General features: G+C 46.6%; 1 protein-coding gene across 1 annotated transcript; it reads left to right on the top strand.

Moving 5' to 3' along the window:
* The first annotated feature begins 322 nt into the window (after window positions 1-322).
* Window positions 323-25769, top strand: CDCP1 (CUB domain containing protein 1). The gene is made up of 9 exons (XM_061464492.1): window positions 323-534; window positions 12047-12250; window positions 13558-13911; window positions 15236-15604; window positions 18031-18258; window positions 18979-19359; window positions 20177-20542; window positions 22058-22139; window positions 23269-25769. Exons 1-9 carry the CDS (start codon window positions 459-461, stop codon window positions 23714-23716), a joined length of 2508 nt encoding a protein of 835 aa, XP_061320476.1. The 5' UTR covers window positions 323-458; the 3' UTR covers window positions 23717-25769.
* Window positions 25770-26577: the final 808 nt, after the last annotated feature.

The following is a 26577-nucleotide window of genomic DNA, read 5'->3' as shown; positions in this document are numbered from 1 at the left end:
CTGAGAGGTGCTTCTGCAGGCAGGGTGCGCCTCACCCAACATCGGCAGCAGAGCGGGCACCCTCAGGGGTGCGAGGGCACCTCGCTGCCCACAACTTGAACCCCCTCTTGGTGGGAGCTCATAGCATTGGAAACGGGAAGGGGAAAACGTTCGAGTGAGGGGTAAAGCGAAATAACGCCCCGCAGCAGCAACAGCGGCTCCCGCATTGACTGCTGCCCGCAGCACGTCAAGCCGGGTCCATCCTCCCCGCCGGGGCGGAGGCAGCGGACGGGACGGGACGGGACGGGACGGGACGGGATGGGATGGGATGAGCCGAGCTGAGCGCCACCGCCCGGGAGGAAGAGGAGGGGCTCTACCTGCCCGTCCCGCCCCGCTCCAGGTGCGAGGTGGAGCAGGAAGCGGCGGCGGCGGCGCCTGAGGGACCCGCGCCCGCTTCGGCGCCGGGCCCATGCGGGGAGATGGCGGCGGGCCGGGCGCTGGCCGCGCTCCTGGCCGCGCTCCTCGCCGCCTCGGCGCAGCTCCTCCAGCGAGAAGGTAGGGATGGGGCGGCCGGGGCACCCCGTGAGCCCGGCGGGGCTGCCCGGGCAGGGGGGGCTGAGGGAGCGGAAGGGGGAGAATCGGCTCGGTGATGCTCGCATGTGGTCCCCGGTGGGAGCGGGTCGTGCCTCTGCGGTGCCGGCGGACCGGGGTGGGGGGCCGGGGCCGGGCAGGCGGTGCCCTGCCCGCGGTGGAAGTTGACGGTCCCGGTCCCGGGAAGCGTCGGGCTGGGCGTTCCAGTATCCCGCAAACAGCGTCGGCATAGGGACACCCTTTGTTAGCACCTTTGGTGTAGGCATTCCAGCCTCTTTCTCCGTGAGATAGCTCCTAACAGGACGAGTGGTTTGATGTCTGCATCCTCTCTTGGCGAAGGATTAATTATGGAAGTAAACTTCACAAACTCCTTTTCCCTGGGTGCTTTAATTCCCTGTAAGGAACGGGAGCTTGCAGGATCGTGCTCTGTGTGAGACCGTGCGGTCACATAAGCTGTTAAGCAAATAGAATGCGATTCTTTGCATAGTATTTACATAGAGCAGTGGATGCTTTGTACGTGCAGGGACACAGAATGGCTCCTCTGCCCACCTGGGTCATGTAGTTCAGTGGGAGGCTGCTGCTCTCTACCAGCTCCCTGTCTCTTGAAGTTCCGGGATGCTTGATGCAATCCCGTGTATGTAACCCGTGAATAATTTCCTTAAATCCTGTCTGCGACCCCAAAAGAATTCCAGTTCTGACCACAGAGGTGGTGCGTGGGGGTTGCCTCGGTTTCCAGAGCAGCTTGATTGCAAAAAAGCCCCAGCTCATCCTCAAATCTAAAGTTTGGTTTAGAATCATAGAATCCCGGAGTGGTTTGGGTTGGAAAAGACCTTAAGATCGTCCAGTTCCAGCCCCTTGCCATGGGCAGGGACACCTCACACTAAACCATGTCACCCAAGGCTCTGCAGCTATTAGCCCTGTTAAACTCTCTTGAAGTATGAGTCCTTCTATCCAAAATAACTACCAAGTTATTAGCAGTGATTATGAATAACCTGAAGAGTCTGATGTGAAACTTGTGCCTTTTTTAGCACTGCTGTTACCTTTAACTGCACCGGTTATGCTGAAGCGTGGCTTACGGTTGTTGTTATTGTAGATAATACAGCCTAAACATTGACTGTAAAATTAGGCAGTGAGGTTTAAGGCAGTGTAGTTTTATTTGCTATTAATGTATTGCCTGTGAGGCAGCTATTTGCCTCTCTAAGCCACTTCAAAGGAAGAAGAAAGACTATTAGACTGTAGTTAGTTGTGTGTTGCTTTCAAAGAAAACAAACCCTAGATGGGTCAGTGCTAGAAGGAGAGGAGCTACACTTTCCAAAGGTCCTGTGGTGTTGAAGCAGCAAGTGAAAAAACCGTCAGCTGCATCATTTTTCATGCATAAAATCAGTGAGGTTGAAACAGAACTTTAAGGTCATCAGGTGCAAACATCCCCCAGCACTGCCAAGACCACCCCTAAATCCATGGCACTGAGGCCTCGTCTCCATGCTGTGTGAACACTTGCAGGGACGGTGACTGCAGCCCTGCCCTGGGCAGCCTGGTCCAATGCCTGAGCACCCTCTGGGGAAGGAATTGTTCCTCAGCTCCATCTAAACCTGCCCTGGTGCAGCTTGAGACCGTTTCCTCTTGTCCTGTCCCTTGTTCCGTGGGAACTTGTTACCTATGAGCCCACACCTTTGATTTTTCTTGTTGTTATCACCTGCTCCTATGTCTTTTTCCCCTCTCTCTTGCTTAAAACATCTGAACAAATTATACATTCACATCGGTGTTAAAAATAAAAGTTTATACCTGCTTTATGCGAGATTGAGCCCGCACCATTGGCTTGTTTGGTGCAGTGGTGAGCAGGGTACCAGCTGCGTGGTGGTGGTGGTGGGCGCAGGTTGTGTCCTTTGAGAGCTGAGCAAGTCTCCTTTGTGTGTGATTGTAATAGCTCTTGATGGGAAGGTGCAGGAAATGGAAGAAAGATGGTGAGTCTGACAAAGAACTTACGTTGGTCTGTTCTTAGTGTGCAGATCTTCCCAACAAGTGAGATGTCTGTGGTCTGGGGCTTTCTCAGCTAGAGGAACCAGTGAGCTCCCCAACCACTGACCTTACCCTGGGGCAAGCCATGGAGTTGGTCTGTAAAGCCAAGTTAATAACAATGAAGTTGCACAAAGCACCAGTGGTGGACCCAGTGGTTTGCTGTTACTGATGGTGGTCCCTCTGATAACCTCCTTCAGTCCCTTCCTTTCCAGCTGCGTGCTTCTGCTCACTTGTCCATCTCCAGCACAAGCTCCGCTGCTCCTGTGTGCCAGGATCCTCTGTCATCCCATCAAACTCCGTGCCTTCCTCGTCTTTGTGTACCCCCAGCCCCCCAGAAAAGAGGTGGCTCAATCTCAGCTGCTTTAGTGATGGGGGTCGGTAGGCTGAAGGTTGTGATGGTGTTAGTGGGACCGGGGAGCATCTGCTGGCAGATCTCATGTGCCTGGTGTGTCATAGAATCGTAGAACAGTTAGGGCTGGAAAGGACCTTAAGATCATCCAGTTCCAACCCCTCTGCCATGGGCAGGGACACCTCACACTAAACCATGACACCCAAAGCTCTGTTCAACCTGGCCTTGAACACTGCCAGGGATGGAGCATTCACAACCTCCCTGGGCAACCCATTCCAGTGCCTCACCACCCTAACAGGAAAGAATTTCCTCCTTATATCCAATCTAAACTTCCCCTGTTTCAGTTTTAACCCGTTACCCCTTGTCCTGTCACTACAGTCCCTAATGAAGAGTCCCTCCCCAGCATCCCTATAGGCCCCCTTCAGATACTGTGTGCTTCGTCCCAGTGGGAGTTGCTTTTGTTATTGCACAACAAAACTGTGGTTGGAACATTTCCCTGAGCAAAAGTTTGTCCTGAAAACCCAAGCCTGTAATCTTTAAGGAGTTCCCTTTGCCTTGGTGCTGACATTGATGCTGGCTCTGTGTTTGCTGCCATTTGGCTTCAGGTTAAAGCTGTCTCCCTGTCACTGAGGCCAGGTTTAGGTGTGCAGAGCCACACACAAGGTGGGTATGAGGCACAGATGCCTCTTCTCGGGGTCTGGTGAAGCTCTGCTGAAACAGGTACAAATCCTGGTGATCCTATCTTTAAAGCTGTCTCTTGTCATCTTGATGAAGTCATTTCTTCTCCCTTCACCCTTTCGCAGCAGGTACAGTATTATGGTGGTGGTCTTTGTCCTGTAGGGATGTGTAGGTCAAGCATGGCTGGTCACATTGTCCTCAGAGGGTTTACTTCAGATGCAGCTGTGTGCATAAGTTATCAAGTGAAACACTGGTTAATTTATAGGTGGAAAACTACAGAAAGAAGTATTTGGTGTGATAGCTGTGCATGGATGTGTGACTGAAGTACTGCATATCTGACCTCTGCCAATGTGTTTTCCAACTAAATCGTGTTTTGTTGAAGCACTGATAATTGAGTTATTCGGACTTTTATGATGTCTGCAAAACAGAAGTACTTCAGATTTAAATTATCCTTATATGTTAAAATCTTCATATGTATTTTAGGGTTTTGTTGTTAAAATGTCATCGTTATAGTAAATGAATCTGCAGATAATGCTGTGTTCCTTCTTGCTTTACCCTCCAGTTAACCTGATTTGAGTCACTCTCCACATGTAAAGCTGCTTCTTTTAATAAACTGAGAAAACCCATAGCTGTTAGCAGGGTCTCTCTGCTGTTCTGACAGAATATAAATAATGGGCCTGTTTGTGCTCCTCTGACAGTCACTGGAAGATGGATTATTTCCATTCTGGATCGCCGTTTGCTCACTCGAAGGAAACCTCTCCTTTTAAGACCACAACTAACGTGCATGAGCATTTGGTTGTGCTTTTATTTTTGCTTGCCTCATGCCATTATCAGTCTGGAGTGCCCAGTTTTTACTCTCTAGAAAATACTGTGTTTATAGTAAATTACTTAAGCATGTGTCTCAATTCCATATGTTTGCCTCGGTTCCTTACATTCCAGACCATACAAGGTGCTGCTATCTTACATTTTCTACCATAAAACACACATTTTTTTTCCCTCAGTGCCAGGTTTGAAGTGTTTGTTTGGAACAGGTGAGATTTGTGTTGCTCTGTCTTTAATAAGTCTAAAGGATGTAGAGGTAATGTGAAGGCCACATTTTTACTCATTTTTATCATTTATAAACCTTTATAGACCTTATAATCATTTAAAAACCTTTGCCCAACTGAAGCTGTTACTTTAACAAAGCACATTCTAGGATATCACACGTCTCAGTGATGCTGCTCAGGTATCTGTGGCAAACCTCAGCTCTGGAGTAGACAACCCACTGCAGCAGGGGTTGATTTGCTGGAGCCAAACCATTAACCAGTTCCCATAGGGCACTTGGTGACTTTTGGTACTCTCTTAGTAGGATTCAGGCGATGGAGCCTGGTCACCATCCCTGAACTTGAAAACATCTGTAATCTGTTGGTGATATGACTACATACATAACATATATATGTATATATATATCATAGAATCATAGAATAGTTAGGGTTGGAAAGGACCTTAAGATCATCAAGTTCCAACCCCCATATAACATGGTGATATGACTACATATATAACATATATATGTATATATATATATATATATATATATAACATGGTGATATAACAGATTCCTTTTGCTCAGCATCTGCTTGTGAAGGACAGGGCATGAAGGAAAGGATGCAGGTTGTGCTGTGCATAGTAAACTGTTGACTGCTGGCTGTTTTGTCAGGGCTCAACCTGGTGGGTTTGTATTAGCTGGTGACAGAGGTGAGGTTATGCTGCCTGTAGCTGAACCTGCCCAGTGCAGACAGCATTGATGTGACCCCCTGGAAGACCTTCAGGCAGAGCCACCTAAAGAATTATGCCTTAATGCCTAGTAGATGTGAATTTCACATGTGTTAGTACAGTCTAGTCTTGCTTCTGAGTGCTCGGGCTGCCAGAAAACAGATTTTGGTTTGGGTTTTTTTTACCTATCCCCTATAATGGGGAAAGGTCTTGCCTTTGCCTGTTCTGTTGGACACCCTTTAACAGCCATCCACCCTCAAGCATGCCATGGGAGAGCCTGCTTGGAGCTGTGCTGAGAGATTAGTGTATGGGGGCAGCAGACTGAGGGCTGGAAAGGGATGATCTGGAGCTCCTCAGAAGTGAGAGACGATCTGAAGTTCCTCATGAGCGAGAGACAAAGAGCTGTGGGCAGGATGTTTAGCATGGGAGGGACCCCTGATTGTGAAATGTGCTTTTCCACTTTGATTAGCCAGAGCCAAGACCAAAGAGCTGCTCAGACACGCTCTAAGATGCTGGCTTCTCACTGGCTCGCATCAAGGTAGGGATAAACTGGGCAGGCAAACACAGCTTGCAGACAGCGTTAGCTGAGCTCTGCATCTCACTGCCACAGAAGCAACCGAGCTTCGTGTCTGTAAAATAATGATTAAGAAAAGGCAGCTCAGAGGCAACATCCTCCTTTCTGCAATTACAGCTAAGCTTGCCAAACCCCAAAGTGCCTCATCTTCCCGCTCCGGGGGAAAAAGCTCCTTTTAAAAGTCTCTTTTACACGAGTGTGTCCTGATTATCTTCCAAAAAGGCTCTAAAGTACTCATTTTTTATAAAGTTTTTTGGAATCCAAAGGTATTTTAATCATTTCAGGCATTGCAAATTCATGAATGAACAGCTTTTGGGTGAGCATCCTTGCTGGCCCGGAGTACTGACAACACTTTCTCTGGTGAACTGTGCTTGTAACATCACTACCCCAGCAGCATCCACCCTTCCTCCCTGATGAGGAGGAGGATGTGATGTGTGACATCTCGCCTGCTTCACATTCCCATCCCCTATCCCATCAGTGAAGATTAGGGGGTTGTACTGTGGTGGCCGAGGAACTGATGCTCTCCCCCAGGTGCCCTGTCCTGAGATGTGGGTGATAACGCTGGCATATGATTGCCCTATCATGTCATATCATTTGCAGCATCTCTAAGTGTTTGCAAGCTTTGAAGCTTTAATTTTCTAGGTGATTCCCTAGAACAATCCATTTGCAAAATCCAGCCCTCACATCCCAAACAAGCGTGGTATTGGAAGACCAAGTCCAAGCATCAGGACGTCATTGAGCAAGGTAGAGAGCAGTTAGTTTACATGTTAATGTAAACAGAAAACATGTTTGCTTTGTGGGGTCCAGCAGGATTTCAGCAGCTTGCAGCAAGAAGGGTTGGCTGTAGTTTGGGGTTGTGCTTGTGATCTCTGCTGCTCACAGCATCATTTAGTAGGAGGGAGTATGAACGGTGTGTAGGTCCCTGCCTAACTTTGCTAAGGGCTTGAAGGATGTGAAGGCAATTACCTGGATGGGCCTTGCAAGTGGAACTGGTGGAGGGGATGATGCTTGGGCAGTCAGATGCTGTAGTGAAACTGTGGAGTTGGGCTCAAAGTGCCAAACACAAACGCAGTAAGGCAGGTACAAAGAGTTTGAGGCAGCAGAGCAGGGAGGTGTTTACTTATTTGAGTATTCTTTGACCTGTTGGCAAATTTGAGTCAACTGTGCAGTGAATTGTGTTGGAGGGGGTGGGGAAATGGTTGATAAGGTGCAGGGCTTTTAGCTGAGCCATTGGGGCTGAGACACTGGGATGTGGGAGCTGGAGCCTGTGATTCGCATCACGCAGGAGCCAGCCTTGAGGTCCCCTCACTAGATGAATTGCCCTGAATGTGTCCTAATGCTGACATCTCCTGTACCTAGGCTATCCATCAGATCAGAGAGAGGAGCTGGTGTGGCTTGAAGTGGAAATCATTTAACTTATGGCTTGGTTACTGTGTTGTTATGGAACCACAGAACAGTTTGGGTTGGAAGGGACCTTCAAAGCTCATCCAGTTCCAACCCCCTGCAATGAGCAGGGACATCTCCAACCAGGTCAGGTTGCCCAGAACCACATCCAGCCTGGCCTGGGATGTCTCCAGGGATGGTTCATCCACCGCCTCTCTGGGCAACCTGTGCCAGTGTTTTACCACCCTCATTGTACAGAATTCCTTCCTCACACCCAGCCTCAATCTCCCTCTTTTAGTTTAAAACCATCATCCCTCTAGCTAAGTTGCACCCTTTGCTTCTGTCATGACCCTTGCAGTAGATGATGTGTGGTGGAACAACCTCAGCAGGCTACAAGCATGCATGCAGGCCAGCATCCCTGCAAAAGGTGCAGAAGAGGTGCTGAGCTTTCCAGGAGAGCCTACCAAGCTGTAGAGCAAACAGCACCGTGGTGCTACCCCTGTGTCGAGGTGATGGCATGAAGCACTGTGGTGGCCAAGCCTGTTCTCTGGAGAGGTGTGTGTCGGTTGTGTGGGTTCAGATCCCCCTCGGGCAGAACAAGGGTTTGGATCCAGATACTTCATATCCGGAGTGAGCATTGCCACTACTCGTCCTCTGCATCAAACCTGCCTCCTCCAGCTGCCGCTGGCTTGTGAATGGTGCCTGAGTCAGCCTCATCCAACTGGTTTGCCTTCAAAATGGCTCGAGTGGAACAAGCCCACGACTGAACTGGAATGAGCAAAACAGCAGTCATTTTGGGAGAAAGTCACATCTGGGACGTTCCTGTTGGTGGCTCTTGTGGGCTTTGGTTCCTCGGGCTGTCCAGTGAGGTCACATGAAACAATCCGTAGATCCTTATGGATAAACTGCTGCAATAAAACGCAGCCCTCTACCTGAAACTAGTTGGACTCCATTCAAACTCCTGCTCTGTTTAGGCACTGTATATAGGCATGAAAATTGCTGCCCTGCCAAGTCCTTCCCTTGTATGTATGTATGTATGTATGCACACGCTGTATGAGTGCCACTGGCTCTACTACTCTTCTACATTGCACCCTTGTACAGGAAAAAAATGTCTTTTTGACATTTATATATACATATTGAAAAATATTAGGAGATTAGTGTCAGGTGCAACCACAGTAGATAAATTTAGGCTAAACTCTCCAGAGTAATCCTACTTGGTTTACGCTATGCAGTTTGTTTGTAAGTCAAGTTGGAGAGCTCTGAGCCATAGAATTGATGTAAGGTATGGAGAAAAGCATCACACAGTTGAGAAAAGGCTAGCCAACGTGTGCTTGCAGAGAGAGGAGTGTTACTCTAGTGATAAAGGGATGCTGTGGTGAGACAGCTGTCGTGAAGGCAGTCTGAAATGAGAATGAGCAGGGGTGAAATCCTATTGCGGCAGAGAAGATGCGGGGAATGGATGAGGGAAGTGAAAGAAACAGCCATGAGAGGCTGCAAAACTCTAATTGCTTAGAGGAAGAGAAATAGGGTGAGATGAGATGCCTGTGTCAGGCTGTGAACCAGCTCAGGGCTTGAGGCTTCACCTCTGACATCTTCTAGTCCAACGATTCCATTGTGTAGGCAGAGTCTAGATCCGGGTTGGCAATTCTTCCTCTTGTCGGTTTGGATATCCTGTGTGTCATCCCTGTGCAGCATTGATGAGGCATGGAAATTCCTCCTTTACAAGAACCGTGTGCAGTTACTGGTAATCCTAATAAAAAGGCAAAAGCACATTAGGGTGAGTCACAGAAACTCGCTCTTGTTCATAAAAGCTCTGCAATAGAGGTGCTTTTAAAGTTCGCTCTGTGTGTCTATAGGTTGGGGGGTTTAGCCCATTTAGCCATTTATTTTTAGTGACTTTGGGATCACTGGATATACTTTCTGCATTCTTCTTGTCTATTTTTCCTATGGCGATGGGATTTGGTAGTCTAATGTAGCTTAGCACATCCCTAGCAGCTGCCTGCTGTTGACATTACAGCGCTGTGCTCTTGTTTCTTGGCCAAAATTACTGTCTATGAGTTTCATCTTAGCAAGCTGTTTCTTTATGCAGTGATTTAGCTTGGTGTCTGTCCTGGTGAGGCCTTCTAACAGCTTTGCTGAGCTTAATTTGGTTTGTGTCTGCATCCTTGTTGCCTACTGGGATGTTGGTACATTGATCATGAAAGTAATTCTGTGATTTTAGAACCCCAGACTGGTTTGGGTTGGAAAGGACCTTAAGATCATCCAGCTCCAACCCCTGCCATGGGCATGGACACCTTCCACTGGACCAGGTTGCTTCAAGGTTCATCCAACCTGGCCTTGAACACTGCCAGGGATGGGGCAGCCACAGCTTCTCTGGGCACCCTGTGCCAGCACCTCAGCACCCTCACAGGGAAGAGCTTCTGCCTTAGATCTAACCTGAACTTCCCCTGTTTCAGTTTGAACCCATCACCCCTTGTCCTGTCACTACAGTCCGTGATGAAGAGAGGGCAGGTCCTGTTTTGGAAGGCTGAGGCATGAGGTCAGTAGTAATCATTAATACTGAGCTGACAAGGATTTGGTATTCTTGCAGGGAGATCAAACAAATGACTACCTGCTTATGAGGAGGAGGGGGGGAGCAAAAAACCCAGGCAGCAGAAGTCAAGTCTTTCAAAGGCCAGGGAAGATGATGCCTTGTTTTGACCCTTGCAGGGAGGCTTTGCTTATTTCAATATGCTATTCAAAACATGGAAAATCTCTGCTCCTTGGTTTCAGCTCAGGGCGTGTATTTGTTTTGGTCTAAAGGTAGTCATGTGCTTAAGGTTATGCTTAAACTTAATCCTCGTGACTAAAAATGGTCTTGGGGCCATGCACGAGCAGGTTTGGTTGCCCCATCCCTGGCAGTGTTCAAGGCCAGGTTGGACAGGGCTTGGAGCAACCTGGTCTAATGGAAGGTGTCCCTTCCTGTGGCAGGAGGCTGGAACTGGATGAGCTTTAAGGTGCCTTCCAACCCAAACCATTCCATGATTTGGTTCAGAAATGCTGGCTGTTATTTGTGTTGCTCTGTCCTGCCAGTGTGGCCCTATGGTTGTGCTATCCCAGGGATGGGGCAAGGAACAGTGATAACTGCTTGACCAGAAAGCAAGGGGCAGACTTTTCAGCAGTACTTACAAACTCTAGACTCTTCCTAGCCTGTATGGTCCTCTTTTTCTGTTTATTTTCCCTCAGGGAAACCCCTTATTGGAAACCTCTGCCCAAGCATTCCTAGGGCAGAAACACGGATGCTGAGCAGTGCTAGCATTGGAAGAGGCAAGAGAATTCAGTATCAGGCTCTGCGGTCAGAGGACTGTCTGTCACTTAAAAGCTGGAGGCAAGGTGCTTGGTGATCAGGCTCTCACTGATGGTATTACAGGGTTAGTAAACTTGTTGTTAACAAGTATGTGTAGGAATTTCACAAGCCTCATAGTGAGGGGTTTCATTTAAAGCTTTTGATCCTGGAGGCAAATAGGTAAGGCAGTTTCAAGGACTTGCTAAGTCTCTCAACTCCAAGATTGTGTAGAAAAGCCAGAAAGGCTGGAAGAAGGCTCAAGACCAGCAAAACTCAACTGAAAGCACGATGGAGTAACTCTTTGAGCACTCTCTTCTTTTGTACTCCCCCTACCAGGGAGGTTTTTTGATGCCTGGTGTTTGCAAACCTGAAGCTGCAGTGTTCCCAGTGGCACCCTGGGAAGGATGGTGGGATGGTTGAGGGTCTCTGGTGTGCTCATGCTTCCGCTAAGGCTGGGCTTAATCCATCAAACTGATGCTGATAACTTTTCTAGTCATCCTGAATGTGCAGTCAGTGCTCCTTGGTGTCTTATATCACATGTGTATTTTCAGGAGACATATGGGATTGGTCCATTCGTTGATAAATCACTGCCCGTAAAAGAAGATATTCAACACGCAGTTCGTTCTGTGGCTCCAGTATTTCCTGTGAGAGCTTCTCATGCATTTGGTAGTGCTTGGGGCTGGGCTGAAATCTGTGAAGATTGCTGAGGATTTAATGTGTTCCCAAAAAGGCAATGGTCATGTCAGGGGTGGAGAGGAGGTGTCCAAGCACACATGGTCCATCCCAGGCCACAGATACCTTCCTAGGGGCATTGCATGGGCATCTTGTACCTTCAGGGAATGAGCTATAGAAGGTGGGGAGGTGGGAAAGGGCTGTGACCACAGGTATAAATGTCTGTTGGGATGTGCTTTTGGTATTGCTGGAATACCTCATCTGGTCTACTGTAATTGTTGAGGTATATCCAGAGATTCACCTGTACCGTCATGTGCGATTGAAGCTGTGGTGTTGTTTGGCTGCTGCTAAACTTCCTGAACTGAGCCACGACTTCATGGGTGCCTTCCGAAATGAAGCAGGCTGTGTGATGGGCATAATAGACTGAAAACCAAAATCAAGACAACAGAAATTTGAGAGGAATAGCTGAACCACTTAATAAATGTGGTGAAGGTGAAGTGGAGCAGAACTGGTCCTACACTAATTCCATATATACTTCTCTGGGCACATGAAGCGTGCTGGGCTGGAAGAGTCGAGGTGTTTTGTGTCAATCCAACACCAAAGACTTCTAAGAACATGGATGCAGATATTCCTTCTGACAGCGTGGCATCTGTGGGGATGTGTGGAGAGGCTGGTGATACCCATATGTGCTAGTAACAGAACACCTCTGTTTGGTTTCCCTTCCTAGCTTCCTTTACAATCTCCCTTCGCACAGTGGACAATGTCACGGTTACGATTAAACTGAGACCCAGTGTTCCACCAAGCTGTCGGATTCGGGTTAAAAATGTCACCAGGTCTGAGCTCAAGATAAAGCCTGGGAACAACACGACTTTTACCTTCACTTGTAGTACTCCAGAGAAGTATTTCACCATGGAAATTGAGAAGAAAATTGGTAAGATACAGGGTTTTAATTCCACAACACCCAACACCCAACACCCCCCCCAATGGTAATGTTCCTCCAGTAAAACCACATACCTTGGTTTCCTGTTACTGTATTAAGGTATCCCCTATAAGCTTGGAAAGAAGAATCTGAATGCTGATAAACAGCCTTACAGCTGGTGGTGTTAATGTTAACTTGGCTGTTTGGCGAACTGTTCCGTGGTTGTTGCATCAGTTCCTGCTGCCTTCCCTTTTCCCCCAGTTTATAAACCCATCAAAGAATCTTTTTCTTCTTGTCAAAAGCCTCTGAGCACTGCTTGATTGTGCCTATAAGGGCAGCAGAAGCATTGAAAGCATGCACGTGTTTCCTTGTATTTAACGAACGTTATTGAAGTCAAGAAACCAAAAAGCTGGAAGTGTTGTAACTAAAGCTTCCTTTGCACTGAATGTTATCCATGGTGTATGTGTGTTAATGTGCTTTTTAATCGCAGGAACACGTGCTACTTCTCAATGAGGTCCCAAACTTCATTGGGTATTCAGTCTTTGGTAGCATCTTTGTTACTTCTGGGGAGGTGTTCAGGGATGGTTCTCTTCACATTTTGGAGTTTTATGCGTATGGTGGATGCAAATAATAATCTTCACAGTATTTCATGATGTGTTTGAAAGCTGCACTTGTGATATTTCTTCTTTTAAGTTAGAGCCTAGACATAGGTTTAAGTGTGCTTATTTTTAGTGTCCAGCTTGAGATACCAGTGATTTGGATTTTTCAGAGGCAAGGTTTCTGAGTTCTCCCCAGAATCCTGCAGTGGCCATTGTCATTCATCACCTCTGCAAAATCTGAGGCCCAGGTTGTTCATCAGGGCAGCAAGGAAATAAGATACGGCTCATGGCAAGCAGTGGAAGATTTAAAGACGAATGATTTGCCAGGAATTTTCAGGGAGAGATGGGATAAAATAGTTTCCCTAGATCGATGGTTTCCAGCTCTCCCGACTTTGTGTTTCTCCCTTTTGCCCATTCAGCACTCTGCCCTGTTCACGAAATACCTTCTAAGTTCTTCAGCAAACAAGGCAGTAATACTGGAGACAATGAATCCCTTCTATTAGTCAGCCTGAGTAAAGCAGGTTTATCCTGTCTACGCTAGGAGTCTGTTTAGAGACAGCATGTGACCATAGAATCACAGAGTAGAGGAGTGTCCTTCAGTGCATGTCAAAGAGAAGAGCAACCTAAACTTAGAAAAATAGCAATGAAAGGGAAACTAAAATGCCTGTTTACTTGGATGCTCTCCAGAGTGTATCATGGCTGTTCTCTCTCTGCATTCAGACTGTGTATCAGGCCCCTGTCCCTTTGGAGATGTTCATCTATACCCACCGGCGCTACCTCGCCTTAACAGGACTTTCATCTGGGACGTGAAGGCGAGCACAAAGGCTGGACTTGAACTGAAATTTACCCCGTGGCTGAAGCAGATTGAACCAGGGGAGACGTGCCCGGATTCCCTCAGCTACAACATCAACAGCTGTATCGATCAGGCCACGGTCAACATTGGCACCTTCTGCAGGAACGGCTCCGTGTCTCGCGTCAAGCTGCTGGGAGGAGTTATCATGGCTCTGCACCTCCCATGGAACTCACCTCTCAACACCTCAGGCTTCAACATAGCTAACAGGGCTTCCATAAAACGTGAGTGGAGAGGAATGTTTCCTCGCTGTGCGCATTGCAGCACAATTCTTTAAGCCTTGCTTCTCGGGTAACTTTTTGGTGCTGTTATCTATAAGCTCCGGAGCTTCCACTTCATCTGTTTCTAAAAGCTGTTGTTGTATGGGTTTTAGTTCGGTAGCTGGTGCTCTTCTGGGGTCAAAATATCTTAGTTTGGTCAGCTGATAGGTATAAAAACTGTCACATCGCTGCTTTTGGCACATATTATTCATTTTTGATCTCTTTAAACTTCCTAAAACTTAAATGTACCTGCTCTGTTGGTTTTGTGTTTGCAGCTAGGTGAGACTAGATAGAGTAATTAGAATGAGCCAACAGAGTTATCTGTTGGTTGCAGTGTGTAGTTGGGTTTGATTATGTTTAAATGAAGCTACGTAACTTCTTGAGCTTCAAACCAGTGCCTTTCTTCAGGAGAGGAAGGTGGGAAAAGGGGAAGCAGTGCCTGGAAGGCACATGAGGCTGCTTAAATGCAGCTATCTGTTTCAACCTGCACAGCAACAGAAAACATTGTGTAATAATCTTCTTAAAATACCTAGAATATTATATAGCAATCAATCACTGGGTTACTTTGTGATCTCATGACAAACCCTCTCTGGGAGGTGTTCTTGCTCTGTGCTTGAGTTATGCAGTTCTTGCTATCAGTTATAGAAGGAACCTGGTCCAGGTTCGAGCTTCTAGAATGTGAGTTTTTGTAACTCCTGGCATTGCTCACAGTTGCACATCGTCGCATGGTCTTAGAGCAGGACCATAATCTCTGTGTACCCAGCTTCACACTGCCAAGAGTCATCCAAGCATGAAGTGTCTTACACAGCCTCCGTGGTTCACATTTGTGTTTTATCGTGCGTATTTGAGGCTCTTCACTGGCGTGCTCTTGTTAGATCTGGGAGGTTTTTGGCCAGGGAGCTCGGTGCCGATATGAAAGCTCACATCTTTTGTTTCCCAAAACCCAATGAAGCAGTTGTCAGGTTGCACGTTTGATCTTGCAAAGGCAGGAGCAGAAGTAGGAACTGGGATCTTTCCAAAGAATACAGGCTTGTCTGTCCATGTGCTTGAAAGGTGAACCCACTAAACTGAAAACAGAGCATTACTATATCCTTCCCCTTTCCTGTAATTAAAGACAGAAGCATTCACTGGAGTATATGTTTTAGTCTGAAGGTTTTGTAATAACCTAACCTGTAGCTGAAGTGGATGATCTCACTGTCAAAATACTCTGCTGCTGGGCTGCTAGATATGCCAGCTTGTCTTCATTAACTGGAACTTGTTTTGTATGGTTTCCCCTACCCCGTTTCAGGGTTATGCATTATTGAATCCATTTTGAAGGAGGAGTCTTCAATCACCCTGATGTCCCCAAACTACCCGCTGGGCTTTCCAGAAGATGAGCTCATGACGTGGCAGTTCGTGGTTCCTTCCAACATGAGAGCAAGCGTGTTTTTCCACAACTACAGCCTCTCCAACTGCGAAAGGAAAGAGGAGAGGGTCGAGTATTACATCCCTGGCTCCCCCAGCAACCCAGAGGTGTTCAAGCTGAGCGACAGCCAGCCTGCCAATATCGCTGGCAGCTTCAACTTGTCCCTGCAGGGCTGTGATCAGGATGCCCAGAACCCAGGCATCCTCCGCTTGCTCTTCCAAGTCGTCGTTCAGCACCCACAGGTCGATGAGAGTAAGTACCTGGCCTGCCTCGTCCATTGTTTTTGCCTGCAGACAGCTGGGCTGAGCACCACAAGAAAGAGGAATACTGGGGGTTTTGGGGTAATTTTCCTTGAATTTTGGACTGTCCTTGAGTTTCAGGAGGTGGGCTGCCAAGCGATGCTGAGGTGTTTCACCACCCTGGGTACCACGGGCTACGGTTACAGCAAGGCAAACAGTGATGCTGAGATTTGCAATGGAGTACAAAGCTCCACTGTAGATTTTACACTGTAGCTTGCAAAGGAGATCCCTTTTCCAACACATGCAAGATGTAACTGAAGAATGCCTGTAACACCTGGGGTATCAGGTCTTGCACGTTGCATAGACAGAGCTAAGCACTGGCTAGCTTTTCCTTGTGATTGTGTTCCCTCTAAGGGCCTGATCTAGCTATTTGGGCAAGGACCTTAACTGCTTGACAAGAGTTGCCCAGACTCACATGTGCTGCCTGTTCTCCAGGAGAGAAACCAAATTCAAGCTTCAACAGTTTTATTTTCAGACATAAGATTCAACATTTTAAAGACCATACTTACAATGGGAGCCCAGGTTTCTGCTCTGGATTTAAACAGTCATACTTAGCAAGGGGAAACCTGCTGTTATGGTAGGCAGCAAGATCCGTAGCATGAAAAGAGACATGTGAGATTGTCTCCATACTGCTAATGGCATCAATATGTGTTTCCTTCCTTCCTTCCTTCCTTTCTTCCTCTGAGTTTTATTTTGGTTCCTAGAGAAGAAATCACACTGGACATGGAAGTTGTAAGATACCCCACTGATAATATCTCCTACATATATGGCTGTTCTTTAGGTTTTTGCTGCTTGTTCTTACATTAAGAATTTTCCTTTTTTCCTGTTTTCTTGCTCCAAATTCAGACTGGTTTAACACAATGACTTGTAATACCAGAGCAGTTACCTAAAACCTGAAATAAAAGGCCTGGCTAGGTATTGCAGTTAGTGGTAGAAGGCTGTGGAGTTAGTGATTTATCATCTGGCTTCTTAGCTCATGGTGGAGGTTAATAGTGAAGGTACACTCACTGCAGAGGAGCAGGTAGAGGAAAGCCCACACTCTGGACTCACTGCAGCAGGAGCTACCCAGAGGCTTTCTAGGGAATTATAAAGGGAATCAAGTTTAAATGGCTTGTATGGTGAAGTCACAGATCCACAAAGGGTCTGTAGCATCTCACCACTGTAACCCTCGGTTCTGCCTCTGTCAGGTCCGGCTGCATCCATGAACAGCAAATACTCCTAAAACTGGTGTTAACCAAATCATATTCACTCACATTTATTGTGTGCTGCAGCTTGGAAGCTAGGCAGAGCAAAAACATTGTATTCAGTTGATCAACTTTCTCTCCCTTCTACTTTTGGAAAGCAAAGATGAATTTTAATACGTTTACGACCAGCAGACAAGATTATAATAGCCTAAAAAATAAAAACCAGGTTGTCATTTATTGAAGTGACAAATTGGAAACACAAGTAATAAAGCCCTTGTATTTAAGAGACAACAGTGGTTTCTCTAGGGATTTTGGAGGATTTCATCTGTGATTTGGTAGTCGTGTAAGTTCCATCAAAGATTCACATTCAGCCCTCAGGACGGTATTGAAACTTTGATTAAAATAAGCCATCTGCAGTGTGCAAGTTAAACATGGCTCTTATTAAAAATGCATTGCTATCTGCATATTCTCAAAGCTTCCCAAACATCTGAGTATTACACAGCTGTCTGTGGTGCTTGGCATTAAATAGGGTGAAGATACAGCTCTCTCCAGTTGAAATAACTTCTTGTTCTAACCGTGTCTGTGTTTAGCTGCTATGAAACGTATTGGAGAATCAGAAACCTTGTGGTTGAAGTGCTAGGTTCTGTGCTTGCGTGTGCCAGTGACTTGGAGGATTCAGTCTGACCTCTTGCCTAACCTCTTCAAAAGAGGGTAGATTTAGATTAGATCTAAGGCAGAAGCTCTTCCCTGTGAGGGTGCTGAGGCGCTGGCACAGGGTGCCCAGAGAAGCTGTGGCTGCCCCATCCCTGGCAGTGTTCAAGGGCAGGTTGGACACAGGGGCTTGGAGCAACCTGGTCTGGTGTGAGGTGTCCCTGCCCATGGCAGGGGGTTGGAACTGGATGAGCTTTAAGGTCCCTTCCAACCCAAACCATTTTATGGTTCAAAAGGGGATAGCATATGCGTTACTGTGTTGTAGCTGGAAAGTCGTAGGAAAATGGGGTTTGTGTGTGGAAAAGCTCAAACCTTTAAATTTGAAGTATGATAGGATGCTGCCTGAGTTCCATAACACTCATGGAAAGAAGTAAAGAATGTTTTCTTAGCTGATACAGAAACATCCGCTTGTCTAACGGGGGGAGAAGAGCTGAAGGACATCTGCTTCTTGCCAGTAATAGTTCTGGGATGTTTTTCATTGCAGATGTCACCCATTTGGTCGACCTGAGCAAGGAGTGGAACACGACCGTGACGATTCACTTCGAAGGGTGGCCCATCCGCGCTCCACTCATGTCTGAACCCATATGCCTCATCTGTAAGGATCCTCGCAACTGTGATCGCGCATTGACTTTAGTGTCTGGTGCCATCTACAAGATCTCCTTTCTGTGCAAGGACTTGTCCCGGCTGAGGATCACAGCTGAGAAAGGCATAAGTACGACAGAAGTGGCTTAATGGGGTTTCCTACAGAAGTATTTTTGCATGCTTTTCCCCAGGGGTTGCCCAAACCTCTCTTGCTTGGGGTTTAAATAAGAGTGTGGCTGGAAACCAGGCATTGGCCAGCTGGGAGGTGGATATAGTGAATCTGGAGATGATCGGTTGTTCGCTACATCATTCTACCTTTAAAAATAGAAACTGCGCGGCCATTCCTAGATGGAAAAGGACAGAAGGCACCTAAGAGTCTTCTTGGGAAACTGCAAAACATGAAAACAGAGCAGGAGAGCCATAAATCTGCCCATGAAAAGGCAGGTCCGAGGTGGCCATCAGGAATGCATCTTGTGCTGATTGCATGTCCACTTTATGTGGAACTTCCCGAACGCTTTCAACTACCATTAGGGAGAGTTTTCTAATGGATATCTGGACTTTGGTTTGACTGCAGCAGCGTCCCAGTCAGCAAAAGTAGCATCTTGAGGAAGGGACTTTGAGTATGTTTGCGTCTGTTCATTTCTTTGGTGTCCTGCACGCTTTTAAGGAGAGCTTTTTAGTACAAATGATGCATGTTTGGGTAATGTTTCCTCGCGTGGATGCTTAGGTGTATTTCTAACACAAAAGTGACAGTGCTTTCTGTGTGTGTGTACACAGGGGATCTTGCTTTTCCTAGCTATTTCATCTGCAAGAAACCTACAACCCCTGGGGCTTGTTTTTGTGATTGCAGGCTGTGTCGATCTCCGGTGGTGTCAGAGGAAGATCTATTCCCTTTCAGTGCCCAACGCTATCACCCAGCTGCCGATTCGACTGCATAAGTTCATTTGGAAGCTCTTGGCTCCCGATCTGATCAACATAGAAATTACATCTCCATCCTTGAGACTTCAGCAACACGTCCCGGAGCAGAGGTGCAACACGAGCTACAGTTACAGCATTGTCAGTGCCACCCCGGAGACCGAGCTGAACGTTGGTGTGTTCTGTCCTGGTGGATCCATTGAAAAGATTCAGATGAGGAATAATATCACCGTATCTTTAAAAACGTTTGGGAAAGGATTCCTCAACGAGTCTAACCATCAGGATCTGAAAATGTCTTTCGTGCCTCATATTAAAGGTAAGGTAGTGCTTTGTACTACTTGGTTGCACAGTGTTGGATGTCTCAATACGCTTACTAGAGCACGTATGGATAAATAGAAATAAGAGTTTAATTCTTTAGAGTGGAGTCCTGGAGCCACTGCTGGGATGAGTCTTTATCTGAATCAGTGAGGTGGTGTATTCCTGGAAGAAGGAAGGAACTTTGAACTCCAGGTGGATAGGTGGTTGTAGGAAATTCTGTGGATATAGCTGTGCTAATTGTGTTAATGACTCATGTGGGAGGGGACAATAAGAGAGTTGTATTGCTGGTACTGAGGTGCAATTGAGTGCATAGAATCCCAGAATGGTTTGGGTTGGGAAGGACCATAAGATCATCCAGTTCCAACCCCCTGCCACAGGCAGGGACACCTCACACTAAACCAGGTTGCCCAAGGCTCTGTCTAGCCTGGCCTTGAACACTGCCAGGGATGGAGCATTTACCAGTTCTCTGGGCACCCTGTGCCAGCGCCTCAGCACCCTCACAGGGAAGAACTTCTGCTTTAGATCTAACCTGAACTTCCCCTGTTTCAGTTTGAACCCATCACCCCTTGTCCTATCACTACAGTCCCTGATGAAGAGTCCCTCTCCAGCATCCTTGTAGCCCCCTTCAGACACTGGAAGCTGCTCTGAGGTCTCCACGCAGCTTCTCTTCTCCAGACTGAACAGCCCCAATGTTCTCAGCCTGTCTTTGTATGGATGGTGCTCCAGCCCCTGATTTGCTCCAACAGCTCCATGTCCCTCATGTTGAGGACACCAGCACTAAGTTTTCATTCCTTTGTCCTTTTCCTTTACTACAGATGAGTGCACTTTCACTGTGAGTCCAGATCCAAAAGCCAAAGTTTACTTGCAGACTCCCAACTGGCCTTACGGTCTCCCTCCTTACGTCTCCATATCCTGGTACATCCTTGTGCCTAGCAAGCAAGTTGCCCGCCTGGGGTTCTCCAAGGACCGCATGGGCATTGTGTGTGAGACGGGCCGTGCCTATGTCAACATAAAGGAGGAGACACCAGGGGCAGAGGAGACCGTGCGCCGTGAGGACGAGCTGCTGCCCCAGCCCCGAAATATGCATCACAACTTCTGGGTCAACGTCTCCAACTGTAAGCCTGTGGAGAGGACGCAGCTGACCTTGCAGTTCCAGGTGACTTCTGCCGACAAGCAGATAGGTGAGTCCTCGGGGGCTGTGGTGGTTTGCTTCCTGCTTGTTTCCTGGCTTTCCCTTAGGGAAAGGATGCTTGATCTTCGATGGGTGTGGGGTTCAGTAGAGCCCTGCCTTTGGACATCGCTGTCCTTCGGAAACCTGAGTTACAGCTGGGTACTTATAGAAGCTGGGGAGGAAGGAAGAGTTTTGTGTTTCTTTAGGGACTCTTCATTAGGGATTGTAGAGATAGGACAAGGGGTAACGGGTTAAAACTGAAACAGGGGAAGTTTAGATTGGATCTAAGGAGGAAATTCTTTCCTGTTAGGGTGGTGAGACACTGGAATGGGTTGCCCAGGGAGGCTGTGAATGCTCCATCCCTAGCAGTGTTCAAGACCAGGTTGGACAAAGCCTTGGGTGAGATGGTTTAGTGTGAGGTGTCCCTGCCCATGGCAGGGGGTTGGAACTGGATGATCTTCAGGTTCTTTCCAACCCTAACTATTCTATGATTCTTTCTGTGGGGTTTGGGGTGGTTTTCGGCTTGGGTTTTAGGAGTTTTTAGGTATTGCAGGGCTTGGAGGAGTAAGGCTGGATTTGCTTTTATTTAATTCACCTTTTTTAATGGGACATCACAGCCAAAACGTGTAAGATCAAGTGATATTTTTCTCTCCCAGCATCACAGACCTGGCTAATAACTTGAGATCTGCTTATGCAAACTTTTTCATGCAAGTGGTCTTTACTTCATGATAGCAGTTCAGTTAATCTCAGCGTGCACATGAGGAAGAAACCAGCCCTGGGACAGATCTGACCATATAGTGGAGAGTATCCTGACTACTATCAGCAAAATCTGTGTTCTTAATGTCTTTCATGTCCCCAAAACATCAGTAGCTTTATGAGAAAGGGGAGGTTGGGTGCATTTTTAGGGTAGGCTTTGCTTGTGTAAATTTGCTTCACATTTGTCCTTCCTCTTTGCCTATGGGAGACTGCTGTCTGTAGAAGTATTGGCTACACAGGCTAGAACTGAAACAGGATGAAATGAATGTGTATTATTTTCCCTCCTTGGTAATGTATGCTACTTGTACAGCACACAGCTTTTTTCTTTGCTCACACATGGACTTTCCTGATCAATTTTATGACTCCTGGAAAACCCCAGATCGACACAACTTGTGTAATGCAGAGGAAGGGGTGGCACTGAGGGGTGCTTGGTGAAATGTCACTCTTTCCTCTGTTGAATCCCTCTGTCTCTCTGCACTTCCTTCTCTTGCCTTATTCAGCCAGAGGCACACGAGGTAAGTTTAGCAGCACACAAGCTGTATTGGGATGGGTTGGTTGGGGTTTTTATTTGTCCTCTGCTGCTTGCAGTAGTTTTATCATTGCTTAGCCTCCAGCCTCTTGGAAATGGCTTGGGGTGCCCCACGGCTGGGAGATTCCTGCTCTACTTCCAGATGAACTCCTGAGGAGCTTCCAACCCAGACAGCTTTTAGGAGAAAGCTGCATGTTTTCCCTCTCTTTCTCAGTGTCCTTGCACCTTGTCTGTTTGCAGACTTAGGAGTGATCCTTGCGGTGGTGGCCGGGGCTGGAGTTCTCACTGCTATTGGACTGACTGTGTGCTGTGTCAAGAAGAAGTAAGTTCACACCTCGGCATGTTCAAGAGGGCATTTTGGTATTGCTGCTGGCCATCTGTTCCCCGTGTACAGATCCCTTGAACAGGGGTCTGAAGCATGATGCAGACAACGGCGGTGGAAGCAGTGCAACTCCAGGAATGCTGCTCCTGGAGTCGCATCACTTCAACGCCCGGTGCATTGCCTGTCTTGGCCTTAGCACAGGCTTCTGGCTGTGCTGTAAGGCATTGGTTAGACTTCATAAGCAGTTCTTGTGAGATGAGGTTGTAATGAGTGTGGCTGCTGTCCATGTGACCTCAGACAAGGCTCCAAACAAGCTGTGATAAACCAGGAGCTATCTATCTTTCATCTACACAACCTCCAGCAGCTTCTCCTGGAGTCTGCACATCAAGTGGGAACGTTTTTGTATGAGATGAGCCCTTGGGGAGAGAGCTAGGCTGAGCAAAGCAAACATGCATAGCATTACTCACACATGCAGAGCCTGAAGTCATCGATAGCTTGGGGTTTCTGATACACGTATGCTTAGTGCTGGCAGCGTGATGGGGTGCTGAAGCTATGGAGCTGGAATGAATTTGTGCAGTTTGATGGCAAGAGCAGTTATAAGAACACTTCTCTGGCACAGGAAAAAGGCTTTACAAATACAGGCTTCAGAAGCTTCAGCCTTTCAGACGGTTCAGAAAGTGAAACCAGGTAAAGTTAATTCAACTTCCTTAAAGGACCCACTGGCTTACTCATCGTCAGTAATGCTCAGTCTTGTTTTGTGAGGATCTGATGGCCTCTAGATCCTGACTGTGGACACTGGGAGACTCTTTACATGGCGCAGCTAGGACCCCATGCTTGGGAGTTCATCTTACAACTGTCAGGGTCAGCAAAGCAGCAGTTAGGTAACCAAAGAGCATAAGTTATTAAATGCAATCATAGTTATTATTAGCAGTAAAGTTATTTTCTGCTCTGTTAAAAAAGCATGTCTAGGCTCAAGAGTTATTCTTCCTAAGATTGCAAGTAAAACCTTCAATCCAGGCAGACTTGGGTGGCTGGGATGAGTCAACAGAAGCTGTTGTTATTCACTGGGTTCAAACTCACCAGCCAGGTGTTGCTGGTGACCTGTTAACAGTTTCAACTCTCTTAATAGGAAGAAGAAAAGCCAGGACCCCATGGTGGGAGTGTACAATCCTAACGTGAATACCCAGATGCCTGGGAAACAAGGCTTATTCACAAAAGGGAGGAAAAACAACGAATCTCATGTCTATGCAGTTATTGATGATGCTATGGTCTATGGGCACTTGCTGAAGGAATCCAATGGCTCAGTCAGTCCAGAAGTTGATGTGTACCGGCCTTTTGATGGACCCATTGGTAGCTTGCCACCCTCTCCACCTCCATTCTCCTTCAGAAAAGACATTAAATGCTCTTCTAACACCGAGGACCCTCCACCTCTGACAGACATGGACCATGACACTTACACCTTCGCCCATCAGAAATCAGGGCAATCAGAGGACAACGGAGATACAAATGAAGAGAAGAATGGAGGTACAAGCACATCCTTGCTGGAAGATAAGGAACAGGATGGTTCAGTGGAGTAATTTTACACCAGGTATAGCAGTTTCCTGTGGAAATCCAGGTGTAAGCACGGGGTCTAGGGAAAAATAACTGAAGAGGAGTGTTATTTTTAAAGGTGTGTTGATGTTGTTTCTGTTTCTGTGTGTGTGTGTGTGTGTTTGGTTGTTGGTTGGTTTTAAACGTCAGCCGTTGATAGCTTTCAGTTTTAGAGTGAACATCCATCAAACTCCCAAACCAGTTGAGGCACTCCAGGACTGCATGCGCTTCTGGTTGTGAAACTGGTGGCAAAGGTATGCTCCTGCTTTTTCTTACAGAGAAAATGAATCCCTAACTGCCAGCTTAAAGCTGTGGCAATTAATAAAGTGGGGAGAGAGTCCTGTCCAGTATTTGCCTCCTCTCACAAGTCATTTGTTCCTGAGTGTTGGTTGGTGACTCTTGGAAGACATAGGCTACGTCACTGTCTCAGGGCAGCTCCAGGTTGCAGGCATCTAAGCAAAGGAGGTGGCACTGTCATTTCCACCTCTTGCTGCTTGCAGATTCATCATGTTTAGTGTGCAGGTGGTTATGAATGTGTAGTGAAAGACTGCGTACGCCACCTGGAAGAGCTCCATGTGCGTAAGTGAAGTTTGAGCTTGGGCTCTTCTAGTTCAGAAGTAGAGTTATGGGTTCTCTCTCATTTCCAGCTGACTTTGTTATACTGGGTTAGCCTGCACCAAAGCCTGTTTCTCTGAAATGCAAAGAATGAGAGTGAAGCCATAAGGAAAGCCTTGATTGTTTAATTAGGGTTTTGGTTAATCAGTCTGGATTTAACAACCATGCTGAAATGATGGTGGGAACAGCTCTTGATTTCTAGCACGACTTACACTTAGGGTGTCTGGCTGCCTTTGACAAGCACCTCTTGAACTCAGGTAAACCACAGGTCTCATTTGTAAGTGCTGTACTTAGGATGCCGCTCGGTGTCTGTGCCTTTTAACACTTGAGGGTCAGGTCTTTGTGCATAGGATTACGGGTACATGAATAAAGTTGCCTTTTACATAGAGACACCTGGCTGGGCCAGCTGTGCAGTTCCTGAGGATGTTTGCCATTCTGCATGCAGCCCTAGACCCAAGAAGTTCTCTCCAGATGTCTTCTTATGACTGTTTCTTGCCTAGTGATACACAGCGGTGCCATAAAACTTTTAGTGTTGCATGCAGTAATGTTCAACATATAATGATGTCTAAAATGAGAATGTCCTTACTAGATACCTTTATTGTTTACATGTTTTACAATGTGGATTTCTTCCTGTGTTAACTATGCTGGCACTGCAGATTGCCTATTTATTTGGTCAAGTGTGTGTGTTTTAAGTGTGTACTATTATACTGCTTGGACCGCTATTACATTCACTATAATGTTGTATCTGGCTCAGTTTTCTGTAGCATATAGCAAACCATGTGCCAGCTAAAAGTGCCTTTTAATTGTTTCATGTATTTTCATGCTTGTAATTTTTAATAGAGAAATATGTATTCCTAAATCTCTGGCAAGTCACTGGGAACCATGCATTTCAAAGTGTACTGGGTCATTTTAATGCCATTTGAGAATGAAAAAGAGACTCCTGCAATACTGGTATCTGTTTTTCTCAGGTAACTGAATTGCCACAGTGCATTTTGATCAGAGTAGTCCAGTTGTGCCTTTGTCTGCTCAGTGTTTCTCACTTCTATTGAAAAGGAGTAAGTGTAAGAGCAATTCAGGGCTGTCTCACCCCTCTGGCTCGGTTTCTGCAGTTGCTTAGATGGACATTCTCCTTCTAACCAACAGAAGAAAACATAATGGAGGTCAGGCTTGTGTTCACAGCATCTTCATCTTTGAAGGAAGAACACAATGCTTGTTAGCTGGTGGTTTTATTTGTTGTATTTTAACTCATCGTCCGGTACAGCAGTATGAACCTTAGTTTATGGTTGTTTTCAGTCTAAGGTTGACTTTCACTGTGCTCATTTTTGGTATGGTTAGAGTTAAGAGTGCAGGCACTAATCCCAGTTTGCTTTTCATTACGTTGTGACTTAGGTTTATTTTTAATAAATATATAAAACACAATGATACCGCCAGCTGGAATAAGTAGCGCATGTCTCAGGTGTGTGTGTGTAAACTCAGCCTTGGGTGTTTTGATGCTTGACTGTCGGTAGCTGCACCATTGACAATGCAAGGTACTGCTTACTGTGTGCGTCCTTTTTCTCCCATAGCCAGTGACCTGCTATTAATTGCTGGTTTTAGAGGCATGTGTTTAGATTACTGGGAAGAAGGGGTTTAAGATACTGGAAGCTTTCATTTAAAGATAAATGGTTCAGTGGCTTCTTGGCAGGGTCGCGATGCCAGTAATTCATTCAACTGACATGCACAATTGAATTCCAAATTCATTTCCTTTCAGGGATAATAGCATAAAAGTGCATTTTATGATCAGTCCTTCAGCTCAAGAGTGACCCTTATGAGAATGTGAACGTGAAGCCCTTTTTTGTTCATACCACAGCACGTCGTGCCCGGTATAGAAACTGGAGGGAGGTTGTCCAGGAGCCACCGATGGCTGCTTGGGATGGGCTCAGTGGGTCGTGAGCGGTTGTGTTGTGCATCACTTGTCTGTCTTGGGTTTTATTCCTCTCTCTAGCTTTCCTTATTTCCTATATTTCAGTTATTACACTGCTCTTACCTCAACCCATGCGTTTTATCTTTTCCAGTTCTCCTCATCCTGCCAAGGGGGGTGTGAACATGTGTGTAAGCCAATAGCTGCATGGTACTTAGTTACCAGCTGGGGTTAAACCACAAAAGTATGTTTGCCCTTTATTCGTTTCCTTAAGTTAATGAGAGTTTATTTCATAAGTGTTAAACCCTAAAAAGTAAGCAAAGGCATAATGAA

Source organism: Pezoporus flaviventris, unplaced genomic scaffold, assembly GCF_033815535.1.
Source record: "Pezoporus flaviventris isolate CSIRO_AGI_PZ_B2104156 unplaced genomic scaffold, CSIRO_AGI_Pfla_v1 ptg000037l, whole genome shotgun sequence".
Lineage (NCBI taxonomy): Eukaryota > Metazoa > Chordata > Aves > Psittaciformes > Psittacidae > Pezoporus > Pezoporus flaviventris.
Note: the sequence above shows the minus strand (reverse complement) of the source record. Positions and strands in the feature narration are given on the sequence as shown.

Excerpts from the sequence above, each read along its gene's own strand:
- CDCP1 (XM_061464492.1), top strand. The coding sequence starts at position 459 with ATGGCGGCGGGCCGGGCGCTGGCCGCGCTCCTGGCCGCGCTCCTCGCC. Across the intron at positions 535-12,046 it reads GCAGCTCCTCCAGCGAGAAG|CTTCCTTTACAATCTCCCTT; the intron begins GTAGGGATGGGG and ends TTCCCTTCCTAG. Across the intron at positions 22,140-23,268 it reads GTGTGCTGTGTCAAGAAGAA|GAAGAAGAAAAGCCAGGACC; the intron begins GTAAGTTCACAC and ends CTCTCTTAATAG.